This window comes from Rattus norvegicus, chromosome 3 (assembly GCF_021556685.1).
Source record: "Rattus norvegicus strain SHRSP/BbbUtx chromosome 3, alternate assembly SHRSP_T2T, whole genome shotgun sequence".
NCBI lineage: Eukaryota > Metazoa > Chordata > Mammalia > Rodentia > Muridae > Rattus > Rattus norvegicus.
The window spans coordinates 122,986,661-122,998,812 of record NC_141536.1 but is presented as its reverse complement, the minus strand read 5'-3'; the positions used below and the strand labels follow the sequence as shown (position 1 = coordinate 122,998,812).

Below are 12,152 nucleotides of genomic sequence, written 5' to 3'. Positions count from 1 at the left end.
TGCCATCAAACCTTTGCACCTGCGCCTCTGTCCAGCATCCTCCCAAAGCCAGCATCCCTACTTCACCAAGGACTGCACCTTTACATTGCTGTGATCTCATCTATTCTCACCACGCTAGTGGCTCCCTTTCTAAAGCCTGAAACATCATCCAGATTGAAAAGAGCATTATTTCCACATCCCACATCTCAGGTACCAGCCCGTTAGATTCTTTCAAGAAAACTCACAAAAACAGAAACAACTCCTAATCCTTTCTACCTGTCTGTTCCTTTCCTCCAAGCACTCTATCCAAACTTTTCAATTTGCCATTGACCTCCATGCTACAAATCTAGTGGACATAGGTCTTCCTACCCAGTCCTTCAAGGACATCGGAAGCCCATAACTGTCCTGTTCTCTTTTAGGTGGCTGCTGGCCAAGTCTTTGCTCGTCCCTCCTGGCGCCTCTCCTGTGAGCTCCCTATGGACTAGGGCTCCACACAGGTCTTCTTTTCTATCTCTCGTGACTCACCTCAGCGATTCCCATGACTTCAGACCTTATCTCTTGAACTCCCTTCTCTTGCTCAACCTCCCTTCTAGACACAGGCACTGATGTGTGGGTGCTGATGAGGATGACAATGACATGGGAGCAATGAGCATAGCAGAACGACTACTGTCCCGCCGTGTGGAGGGCACTCGAGACAGTTCACTTACTCTGTGGTGAGTACCTGATGAAACAGGTATTATCACCTTCGTTTTCAAGATGGGGAAATAAAAGCAAAGAGAGGTTAAATAACTTACCGGAGGCTAGATAGGGCTGAGGTCAAGGGATCGAGTCTCCTCCTCAGCCCTTCCACTGGAACGGCTTACAGACCTCTCCAGTTGTTTGTCCCATTGGGAACTGCTGAGTCCTTCCTCATTGTGTTTCCCACTCCAATCAACGCTACTGCTGCTACCCTGTTCCTTGTACAAGGACTCCAGGAGGTTGCCTTGCGTCTCCTTACCTTACCTTCACGTTCAGTCCATCACCATGGACTGTACCATCGTCTATGCCCTTGCTACACCTTGGACCATTCTATCCTCTCCCTCTTCACTCTCTGGTTTAAACAGGAGGGGCTGCTTCTGACCAATTAAAAGCCCATTCTCAATGTTTTCCACCTTTTTGCCCTTACTTTCCTCTAGATGAGAGGCTTCAAAGGGACACTATAGTCTTCTATCAGACTACACTCTTTCCCCATTTTTACTTTTATGTGAGACAGATCATGCTTCACCTACGTTCGTTAATTTCTCATAGAAAGTTCCAAAATTCTGAATGATCTAATTCACACCCAACATGTTACCTTGCTTCTCCCTACGACCCTTCAATCTACTCCACTCACACCATCTTTGCTCTTACTGTGGTTCTTCCGTATGAAATGCTACTCTCTGTTTCTCTGCATGGTGAATTCCTCTTTTCCTTATCCCAGTCACCGCATTCTCTCCTTGTCTCCACCTTAGTACGCATTTTTATTTTCATAATGGTACTAGCCACAAACTTGACTCTTTACTCTCTTTTCCATCCTTTCTCCTAGAATGTAGGAGACCCTTAGAAGCTATCAGAAGGCAAAGTGAAAGTGCACTTTGACCTGTTTAGGGCAGTATGTCCTACACTGGGCCTGACGAGTACTAAGAATCCAACAACAATTTTCCTTGACTGAATGGCTGCAACCTTCTCTTACATTTGCTAGGAGGACGGTTTTCTCACCAGCTGGACCAGCTCTGTACTGAGGCTTCCTTTGGAATACCCAGAACATAGTTTCCTAATGATACCAACAGGCTAACCTTTGGCCCTGGGATACTGTGTCTCTACTCATCATCTCTACTACAATAAATGATGACATTTAAAACTATAATTACTGAGTAATTTATAGGTCCTCTGAAACTTAGGATTGTGAATGTGTCAAATTCTGGTCCCACAGCAAAGAATTTTGTCCTATATAATTAGAGAGAAAAACACAATACCTGGTTTTTCTGTTGTTGACACAGACCCAAAACCCCACAGTAACTGCCACCCCTTACAAACCATGAAAGCATGAGAGTACAATGCCTCGGACCTTCTTGACGCTGTTTGCAACCGCTTCCTTGTGACTGAAGTCATCGGCAGAAAGTTCATTTCCAAACTTGTATTCAGGGTGGGCTTCTTCCTCTTGATCAGCTGCTTAACAGAAAGAAAACCAATGAAGCCAAATTCATACCCTGCCCATGACCTTAGGAGAGAAGGTTCCCATGACCTATGACACACAACCAGGATTCGGAAACCACCCACCACTTCTATGGTGTCTCAGTGTCATATACAGGCCGATTATCTTTAATTTGAAAATCAAAATCCAGAGTGTGCCAAAACTCCTAAACTGTGTGAGCATTGTGTTAACAAACAAGAAGTCTCAGATTTCACAGTATTTTGGATTTCACAATTTCATATTAGGCACACTCAGGTGGTAATCTACGAAATATCTCAAAATCGGAAAATGTGAGCTTGGTGATGAAAGTGGACACCTATAAGTCTGGTTTTGCCAGGGTGCAAGAAGATGAACATGAGACCAGACTCTCATTTCAAAATAAGAAAGTATTGAACTTATTAATAACTAATAAATTATTAAAAATTAAGTTTAGAAAAATCTTGAAAATGGAACTATTTCTCAGGCCAAGTATTTTGGATACTGGATATTCGACTTGCATAAGCAGTCTAACCTGATCATCCAGGTGTAAACTGGATATCCCTGGCAGACACTCAGTAACTAGGACTTACACAGAGCATCTGAATACGTGTCGGCATCTCCTGAACATGCACAAGTACAGAGAAACACTCACAGTCATATTCAACATCGCTACCGAACACTGGATGCCTCACACTCGGCATGGGAAGCAGCCGTTTGTCCTGACTTTCAATCCAGCCTGAGGTCAGGGTACATGCACTTTTTTTTTTTTTTTTGAGCACTGTCTGTTTTCTAATGCCCAAGCCTACCCTTCAAAGCCATACTGCAGGTACTCTTACCTGTCATGCTAGTGTGTTTAAATTGTAGACTCTACACTAGTATCATACTATGACAAAGTCCTAACAGGCTGGCTGACCAGACTATTACTGAGGGAAACCAAGAATTATATATATAACCAGGACAACAGAACCTCTGTGCCCTAAAAGAGAAATTTAGTAGATGAGGCTCTCTCTTTAGGAACTCTCATACTTGTTTACAATTTCCTGTGCTAATAGATAATGATAGAGGTGTTTTGCTTATAGTAATAAAGAACATACAGTATTTAAGGTAGGAAGGTGCTCTTATGAATGACAAGTAGAATCATTTGGCCCTCATTTTAGATATATATATCTCATTTATATACATACATATATACATACATATATATACACATACATATATATACATATATACACACATACATATATACACACATATATACACACATATATACATATATATATATATATATATATATATATATATATATATATATTCAGAAAGCACTTGGTTTTCCTCTGTGTCCTGGTTAGCTTTAGCTGTGAACTTGGCAATGCTTATAACTACCTTGGTATAGAATTTTAATTAAGGGGGTACTTATATCAGAGTGGCCTGTGGGCATGTCTTGGTAGGCAACTGATGTAGGAATGAGAGTCTAGCCCACCATGGGCAGCAACATTCCCTAAGCAGACAGTCTTGAACTGTCTAAGAGAACTAGTTGAACATAATTCTGCATGACAGTCAACAAGTAGCATCCCTCTAGGGTCCTTGCCATACTTCTTTGACTGTGGAGAATAGCAAGCAGGCCCATCTCAATTTTTTGCCCTGACTTCCCTCAACAATGGGTCTGGAATTATAAGCCAGATGACTCCTTTTGCCCACAAAGCTGTTTTTTGATGAGTGTTTGTCACAACAAAAATGAAATTAAAACAATCAGCTGTAATTTTTAACCGTAAAATATTTTTAATGATCACTTTTCATATGTGTGTTATTTGTGTACTCCAAAGTCCTCTGGATTAGAAGAGAAGCACTGTAGGGTATAAAGCCTTCGATCCTGAAGTTGGGAGATTCTGGAGAAATTCTCTGCGCCACTGGTTTGTAACTAAGGGATTGTATAGAAAATGCTGGCCATCTTTAAGCTCCAGGTGCACTGGAGAGCGAGAGCTCTTGTTCACTTGGTTGCATGATATCAAGGCAGTGAGACACGCTGTTCAGTGGTGTATATGGCATAGATATTCGTGTTTTCCTTGTTAACTTATTCCATTACTTCTGCAATCTGTCTTATTGGATAACAGATACTTATTTATTTGGTTACCTTCTTTGAAATTTCAGCTGAATTAAAAAAAAAACTAGTTTTGTTTAATGTTCCTTTTCCAAATTTTAAGGCTATTTGTTGAGATTTTGTTATATATATATATATATATATATATTAATATATATAATTTGTAAATAGCATTTTGTATTTTTAATCTGAAAAATCTAATGGTTACATACTATATATCCAAAGATAGTTGAACTGATATCTGACCTGTCACTGATCTCCCTTCAGTTGATCTGATATCTGATCTCCCTTGAGTGTGCAGCCCTAAGTCTGCTCTGAAGAACAAAACAGAGACGAAGTGTTCACAGCTCTTAAATAATAGAACGGCTCCTATCTCCTACATCTAGGGCCCAGGGTCTTGGAGGCTCTGACTCAGCCGATGTGTTGTGAGATGCTGAAATTACATAGCGGCCACAAAGGGATTCTGTGCTCAAATGACCCAGCTGAGCACCACAGATGGTTAAATTCATGAGCAACCATGTCTAAATTGTCTACAAATCTTAAAACGATGCCAACTCCAGATGTTCACCTGCTAGCAACTGTATAAAAAAAAAAAACCAAAAACAAGGAGAACTAGCCAAATAAACCCCAGTTGCTCACAAAATCATGAGAGGTAATTATAAATCACCATGAGTTCGTGACTCCAAATGTGGATGGTGCATTATGTAATAATGGTGCATTATGTAAGAACTAACTGAATAATACCGGAGACATTTGTCCGTTTAGATCCTACTAGGCACAGAGAAACACAAGGAAGTCAAACATACATTTTTCTCTGGGGCTGAAGTTAAATCCATGGATACTTACCTGATTTAGTAATGAACTCTCTCTCTCTCACAGTCAGGGTCTTTAATAAGGGGCCTAGGTAATCCTCGTAGCTTTGGGGTTTAGCCTATGTACCTAGGCCCCTAAAGTCAGATTTGTGAGTGATAAGAAGGTTCTATAAGTACTCAGTCTGTGCATCCATGGCTCCATAAAGCAATGCAAGTTCAAGTCATTGGGGCAGGTAATTCTAAGGATATGATCACTACCTGCAAACACTCCCAAACTTCCAAAATGGCCCACTTAGGATTAGTATTCCTATTATATTATTATTTTCAGTGCAGGGAATCGCTCCAGGACTTTGCTCATACTAGGCAAATATGCTATCTAAGTGACAACCCCGACACCAGTTTTAAACAGAGCACCATGGCTGGCCATACTGAGAAGCTAAACAGGTGATGCTCAATGCTCGTCATTTAAGTAAGGCTTCTTGGGACCCTGGTGAGGAGGCCTCGAGCAGGGTAAACCCGTGCTGTGTCACTGAGCTACCCCCTGGCTTAACTTAAAGTGGCGATACAGGCTTTGACTGTCAGATTCACTTTGTGAGCATTAGTCCGTCATGTCCTTCAGCTCTCTTATCCCATGTTCCTTGTCTTACTACTACCAGTAACAGAGCTCAAGTTCATGTTTTTCTTTACAAAAGACAAAAAAAAATGGATTATAGAATGGGCCTTTCAAAGGGTCCCTTCATCAACTCCTGCCTAACTCAACAAGTGACCGAAGGCTGAGTCTCTGACTGCGAATCTTTTTTGAAATGCTCAGTGCACAATGTGAAGGGAGACAGCTAAGCTGCTAACATCCGGTGTCCAGATAAACTGGAAAAATCGTATCCAAAACTGTCACCCACCGAAAGATTAGGGCTAATAAAAAAAATCCTGCTCCTAAATATTAGCAAGATAGAGTCACTGCTAGTCAAATGATTTAAGAGAGATTAACGTTTTTCTTATTTCCAATATAAATCTTATTAAAGCATGTAACTTGAAATGACAACTTATTATTCTTTGTGTGTGTGTGTGTGTGTGTGTGTGTGTGTGTGTGTGTGATCTATGTGGCGTACGTTTATGTGCGCCAATGAGAGTATGTGAAAGATGGTGGGCGTGTGCCCACAGTGCACACTCGGAGGTCAGAAGACGACCTCGGTTGTTTTGAGTCAGGCTCTCTTGGTTGTTTACAGTGCTTTTGACAAACTAGCTGGCTCACAGACTTAAGGAAATTCTTCTGTCTCTGCCTCCCATCTTCACGGGCATCACAGGAGTTCAAGTGGAGCATGTGGATTCTGGGGACTCAGACTCAGGTCGTCATACGTACGTGGCAAGCGGTTTGCCCCCGGGAGCCGCTTCCCCGGCCCCACAACTCACCGCTTTCTATTTCCTCCTCATTGTCATCTTCCAAGATGCTGGCCGGGGCAGCTGATTCTCCAGCCTCCATCATGCTTTTCAAAGCCTCCAGCTGTTCTACAAGTAAAATCAGACACGGAGCTGATAACAGATGCTGGGTCGCTTATGAAACGTGAGAAATTCTTGTCTCTGCCCTTCATCTTCACGGGCATTACAGGAGTTCAAGTGAAGCATGTGGATTCTGGGTCCTCAGACTCAGATCCTCATACGTGCGTGGCAAGTGGTTTACCCACAGAGCCACTTCCCCGGCCCCACACACTTTGAGGTGTTTCCAATGCGAGTGTAAACTAATTTATCTTTTATGAACAAAACTGTGACGGAGTATGCGGCAGTACAAAACCTCTATTCCTTCTCTACTTTAGCACATCAGTGCATGAATGAGTGCTTTCCACTGAATGGAGCAGCTGTAAGAACTACGGATAAATGGGAATGTACTGGCATAACGCTGGAAAATAACTGTAATATCTGCACATCCCCCTTCCCCTCTCACAACAGTAATCAGTTCTACCACATTTCACCTAGACAGCTGAACTGCTCACGAAACACATGGGCAGTTGACTTACTTTTTTCAACTTCAGGCTTCAGCCTTTTATTTTTGATGAGTATTTTTCTTTTGAGGTCATTAGGAGATGGCAAGGGCCTCCCTGGTTCAAGCTAGAGATATATAGAAAGAGCTCAGTTAGGGCCTTCTCCATGCTCAAGTCCAGACCAGATGAGCCCTAGATGCCTGAAGTCATACCAGCCAGGATCCACTAGATGTCAGTGTGCACAGTTCTGCTTCCACACATGCTCACATCACCTCAATGAATCCAATTTTGATTTAAATAATGTTGTAAACCTGGAACACCTCCAGTCTTCTGGAGTATACAGACGGATCCAACTTCTGTAGTAGGGTAGGGTCTGACTAGAGTGGTGCTAGGGGGTGGCAGTCCTGCTGTATGGTGGGTCTTTCACATTTCAGGTCCATTACAAAGCACTCGAAAGACCTCAGACCACCCTTGCATGTGCACCAGGTCACAGACTAAGGCTGTCTTCTCAACAGACTGATGTGGGATTTTAATGGGTTTACTATAGATGGGAGAGGTTTGAATGGCTGGAATCTGAACTTCACTGTGGAGTGATAAGGACACCAACCAAAGCACAAAACTTTTGACTGAAAATTTGTCCTGTCTAAAAGAAATGCGGGGATGGAGCAGAGACTGAAGGAAAGGCCAACCAACAACTGGCTCAACTTGAAACCCATCACACGGGCAAGCACTAGCCCCTGACACTATTAATGATACTCTGTTATGCTTGTAGACAGGAGCCTAACATAACTGTCCTCTGGGAGGCTCTACTCAGCAGTGCACTGAAACACATGCAGATACCCACAGTCAAACATTACACAGAGGTCAGGGACACTTATGGAAGAGTTGCGGTAAGGATTGAAGGCCCTGAAGGGAATGCAAACCCTACAGTCAACAAACCTGCAAGCGTGTGAGCTCTCAGAGTCTGAGCCACCAGCCAAAGAACATTCAGAAGTTGGAACAAAGCCCCCAATACACATATAGCAGACAGGTAATTTAGTCTGCATGGCTGCCTTGTCTGGCCTCAGTGGGAGAAGATGTGCCTAATCAAACAGAGACTTGACATGCCAGGGTGGGAGGATAGCCAAAGGCCCCACCCTCTCAGAGAACGGGAGGGGCTCAATGAGGGAGGGACCTGGAGGATGAGCAGTGTTTGGGATGTAAATTAATTAATCAATTAATTAATTAAGAAGAGCACAATGGCCTTTGCACAAAAGCAAGCCTCTTCTCTTGCCCAAGAGAACAGACAGAGGATACAGATTAAGGAAACAATAGTAATAAAATAAATCAAGGATGCTTCTTCATATAGAATCCCTCAGAATCAGCTTCCTAGACAAGGATTAATACATCATAAGATTTTGTGAGAGCTGGTTCTTGCACATGTCAACAGAGAAGTGGAAAAATAAGAGAAAGGAGGAGACAGCCAGTGAAGGGTGTATGATTGGGATGTTATCACTGGGGCACCTGAGGGTGGCCCACAGGGAATCCTGTTGGGGAGCCCAAGGGTCACAAGAGAACAGTTGTTCAGAAATCTCCCTTGGGAATTCAGAGTAAAGGACTAGTGGGAGAGTTCATCCTCAGACCCTTCCAGCCTGTCTCTCTTATATAATCAGAGCCTGACCAGTTACCAGAGGTCACTGCAGGCACTGGCAGCCAACAGTTGGTCCAAGTGTGGGGAGAAAGGGTGTGCTGGGAGAGGACGGGCAGCACCTGCCACAGCGCTTCAGCTGCACAGAGTCAGGTGGGGAGCAAAGGATACAGCCTTGCCTCCCTGGCTTTCAGCTGCCACACATACCTCAGAAAAATCCATGGTTAGAGCAGCCAGGTTATTCCCATGGCCCAAACACCCTCTTGCCAAAGACTCTCCTGTCCCTCTCCTTTTGTCCAATTTCATCATATTTACAGGAGGGTTGAACAGCCTAATAAAACACTTTAGGGGTTGGGGATTTAGCTCAGTGGTAGAGCGCTTGCCTAGGAAGCGCAAGGCCCTGGGTTCGGTCCCCAGCTACGAAAAAAAAAAAAAAAAGAACCAAAAAAAAAAAAAGACACTTTAATTTTAGTAAGTCTTGTTTCTTGTAATATCTCATCACAATGCACCTTATCCTCTTGGATATTACAGATCCTGACAGAAATCCTAGGAGCTCTTTGGAACAACTACAAATGTGTTCAGACTCCATAATGCCCTCCTATGGACTTTAATAACAACTGCTCTATGAACAAACTGGCAGGTATGCAATGAAGTTCAAAACTGGCCATGTGACTTTGCCTGAGTATTTATTTTGGAGTTGGGAATTTGAACTCTGTGTCTCACGACGTCGGTTTGGAGCTTTTCCCACAGCAACTGGCTCCCATGAGTTCTGAACCTTGGGCACACATTTGTTTACCTGGAGGACATAATATACCTTCTTATGAGCCAGGGTTGATCAGAAACCAAACAACACTGTAGGTGGGGCTCTAGCGCGGGTGTTTTTACAGGTATCTCAGTGCAGCCGGCACTGGGAAGCACTTAAGGGGCCTGGACTCTTGGCTTGGAAGCTTTATGAAATTTAAAACATGAGATCCTAAGAGCAGCCAGATGTTTATTTTATGCTCCTCTCTACAGCCCTCTGAAGCACCATAAAAGCTTTTTGTACCAGAGAATCTAAATAAATATGAAAATCCTTAGGATTTGGCCTCCAGTGCTACTTGACCCCTGAAAAACACATTTCAAAACAAATCCATTCATGCTGGAACTCTGGTTTGCTAAAAATACATACTGGATGTGACTCAAGTGCTTGTTTCAACAGGAGATCCCCAAATAGATCTTCACAATACTTGGACATCTTGTACTGTTGATATTTGCTGGGGAGAAAGAAGTGGCATTTGTAAATTCAAGTGTCCATTAGCTCTCCAAGAATGAGAGAGACATTTATCCCGACAACTACACTGCCCGCTTCACAAAGTGCAGGACAGTCTTTATGACATTAACTGGAGCTATACTTTTAATATACCATACAAACTTAAAATGGTACAGCTTTACATTTTAAAAAACTGGCAAGAAAAACATAAGGACGCTTTCCGAGCTATCTCCGAATTTTCCATCTAGAAGGGAACTTTCACCTAGGTGTCCTAATTTCTGACCTTTTGTTCAGAGGAAGCATTACTGAACCACATGGAAATGCCTTCTGGGTAGGCAGGGTGGGAATGACTGTGTCCTCAGTGGAGGACTGTGTGCTACTCAGCACATCAGACAGCGAACTACTCAGTCAGTTTTTAAAAAATTAACAGCAGGATAAAGAGCAAGGGGATCTGAACACCACCAAGCGGGGACATGGAAAAGGAGGAGCCGCTGTACCTGCAGTGGTTTTCAAAGGAGAGAATTACAGGATATTCTGATGTGACAAACGCTGTTTCCTTGATGGCCTGGATTACATCCTTTAAAGACAAAGAGTGCTCGTGAAAGAAACGAGGAGACACATGTGAAGCACCTGACACTAGTCACAGAGAACACATCTGCCTAGCCGCCCCTCCTGGAGAGACTCAAGAGCTTTAGGACATAGCTTTTCTATCAAAGCTCTTTTTGTTTCCCCTCCAGGGCTGTTAAGTGACATTACTTGAGTGGCCTGCTAGCTCTCACTTGACAATGTGCAGAACCAGGGATTCTGGTTCATCCCTCCCCATTTTGTATAGTACTTGGGTTTGAGTGCAGAGCTTGGAGCATGTGCTCAACCACTAAGCTGTGCTGTCAGCCCTCATCATTCTCCTTGAGGAGAACGGAAACTTTGTGCAGAGATTTTCATGACAGATGATTCTTCATTCTTCTGGAGAAATGTGCTGGTAGTAACACAAGGATTTCTGAAAGTTTCTAATTGTCCTTCATGAGTTTGGAATCATCTTGGACTATGAATGTGTTCACCATTCTTTGTTGACCCTACTCTACCGATAGGACAACTCCAATATCAATGGTTTCCTGTGAGCCTGGTAAAAAGTGGGTCTCCTCTGTAGTCAGGTAACATGTGAGATAAAACAGGAGTGGGCTTGACTTCACTTTTATCCTGCCTACTCCCAAATGGGCTAACACCTCCCTATACCTTGCATGTTAGGAAGTAGACAAGCTGCATCTGAGGGTTAGCCCTCAGGTTTATTTTAGAGAAAGGGACTTCAAACCAATGCTTCTACAATCAGACTACCACACTATAAAATCTACAAGTTCTTACTGGTTTGTAACTAACTACAGAGCAAGCCTCATTACTCAGCAAGTCAGAAAATGTTTCTACAATAATTATTCATGACAGGAAGATTAAAATGACAAGCTTGAAAATATTCTATTGAATTGGTCGTTTAATTGTTATTTCTTAAAGATGATTTGCAGGTAAAAATGACCACAAATTACCTAGCAAATGGTCCAGAATTACCACATGAGATAAGTCTTCTTAGAAAGCATGATCTTGAATTGTTGCTGATTCAAAGTTACTAACACCTTGTCTAAGAGATGTGATATGGATGGGACATTTGACGTACAGACTTGGAAGACACTGTGGTAATTTAAGTAGTAGGCAGAGCTAGGGGACACCATTCCAGACATCATCACCATCTCAGACTGCATGAACCAGCAGGTCTGAATGTTTCTGACATTAGCCTACCACACAATTTCTTACTTTTGGTGGGACATCATGGACATGTGGAAGAACACACTAAGAAACTAGCCTTCAAATCACATGCAGACACCACCCAAAGATCCTATGAGGTGTCTTGTTTATTAACTATTTTCCTTTTGGCGGGAAGCTTTAGAGGGGAACATCTCTCTGTCCTTGGTACTGAAGGGGACCATGCTTACTGTTGGTCCTGGGAATTAAGTTTTGTTCTTGGCTCTAAATCCTTTGAAAGTGTGAAGCCTGATTTGTGGTAAGGCTTCCAAATGTATAAGATTTTCTAATAGTCATTCACAATGCCAACCTCATTGTCTCCTTATTATAAGGCTTATTTATATGCTCTGTTTCTCCTTTATGCTACCTTGGAGTCTCTCAAGAACAATAGACAGTGGGCAAGCAAAATAAGTATGTAAGATAAAAATTGTTTTT

General features: G+C 42.6%; 1 protein-coding gene across 51 annotated transcripts in view; it reads right to left on the bottom strand.

Moving 5' to 3' along the window:
- Plcb4 (phospholipase C, beta 4) overlaps positions 1-12,152 on the bottom strand; it is a 359,160-nt gene that overhangs the window by 49,891 nt on the left and 297,117 nt on the right. For 50 of the 51 annotated variants that reach the window (XM_087648851.1, XM_087648887.1, XM_087648845.1 and 47 more), the window contains 5 exon segments: positions 10,427-10,506; positions 9,849-9,933; positions 7,090-7,180; positions 6,488-6,583; positions 2,066-2,166 (listed from right to left, as the gene is read on the bottom strand). In XM_087648851.1, the coding sequence (XP_087504977.1) occupies positions 2,066-2,166; positions 6,488-6,583; positions 7,090-7,180; positions 9,849-9,933; positions 10,427-10,506 (453 nt within the window). 51 annotated transcript variants of the gene reach the window in all.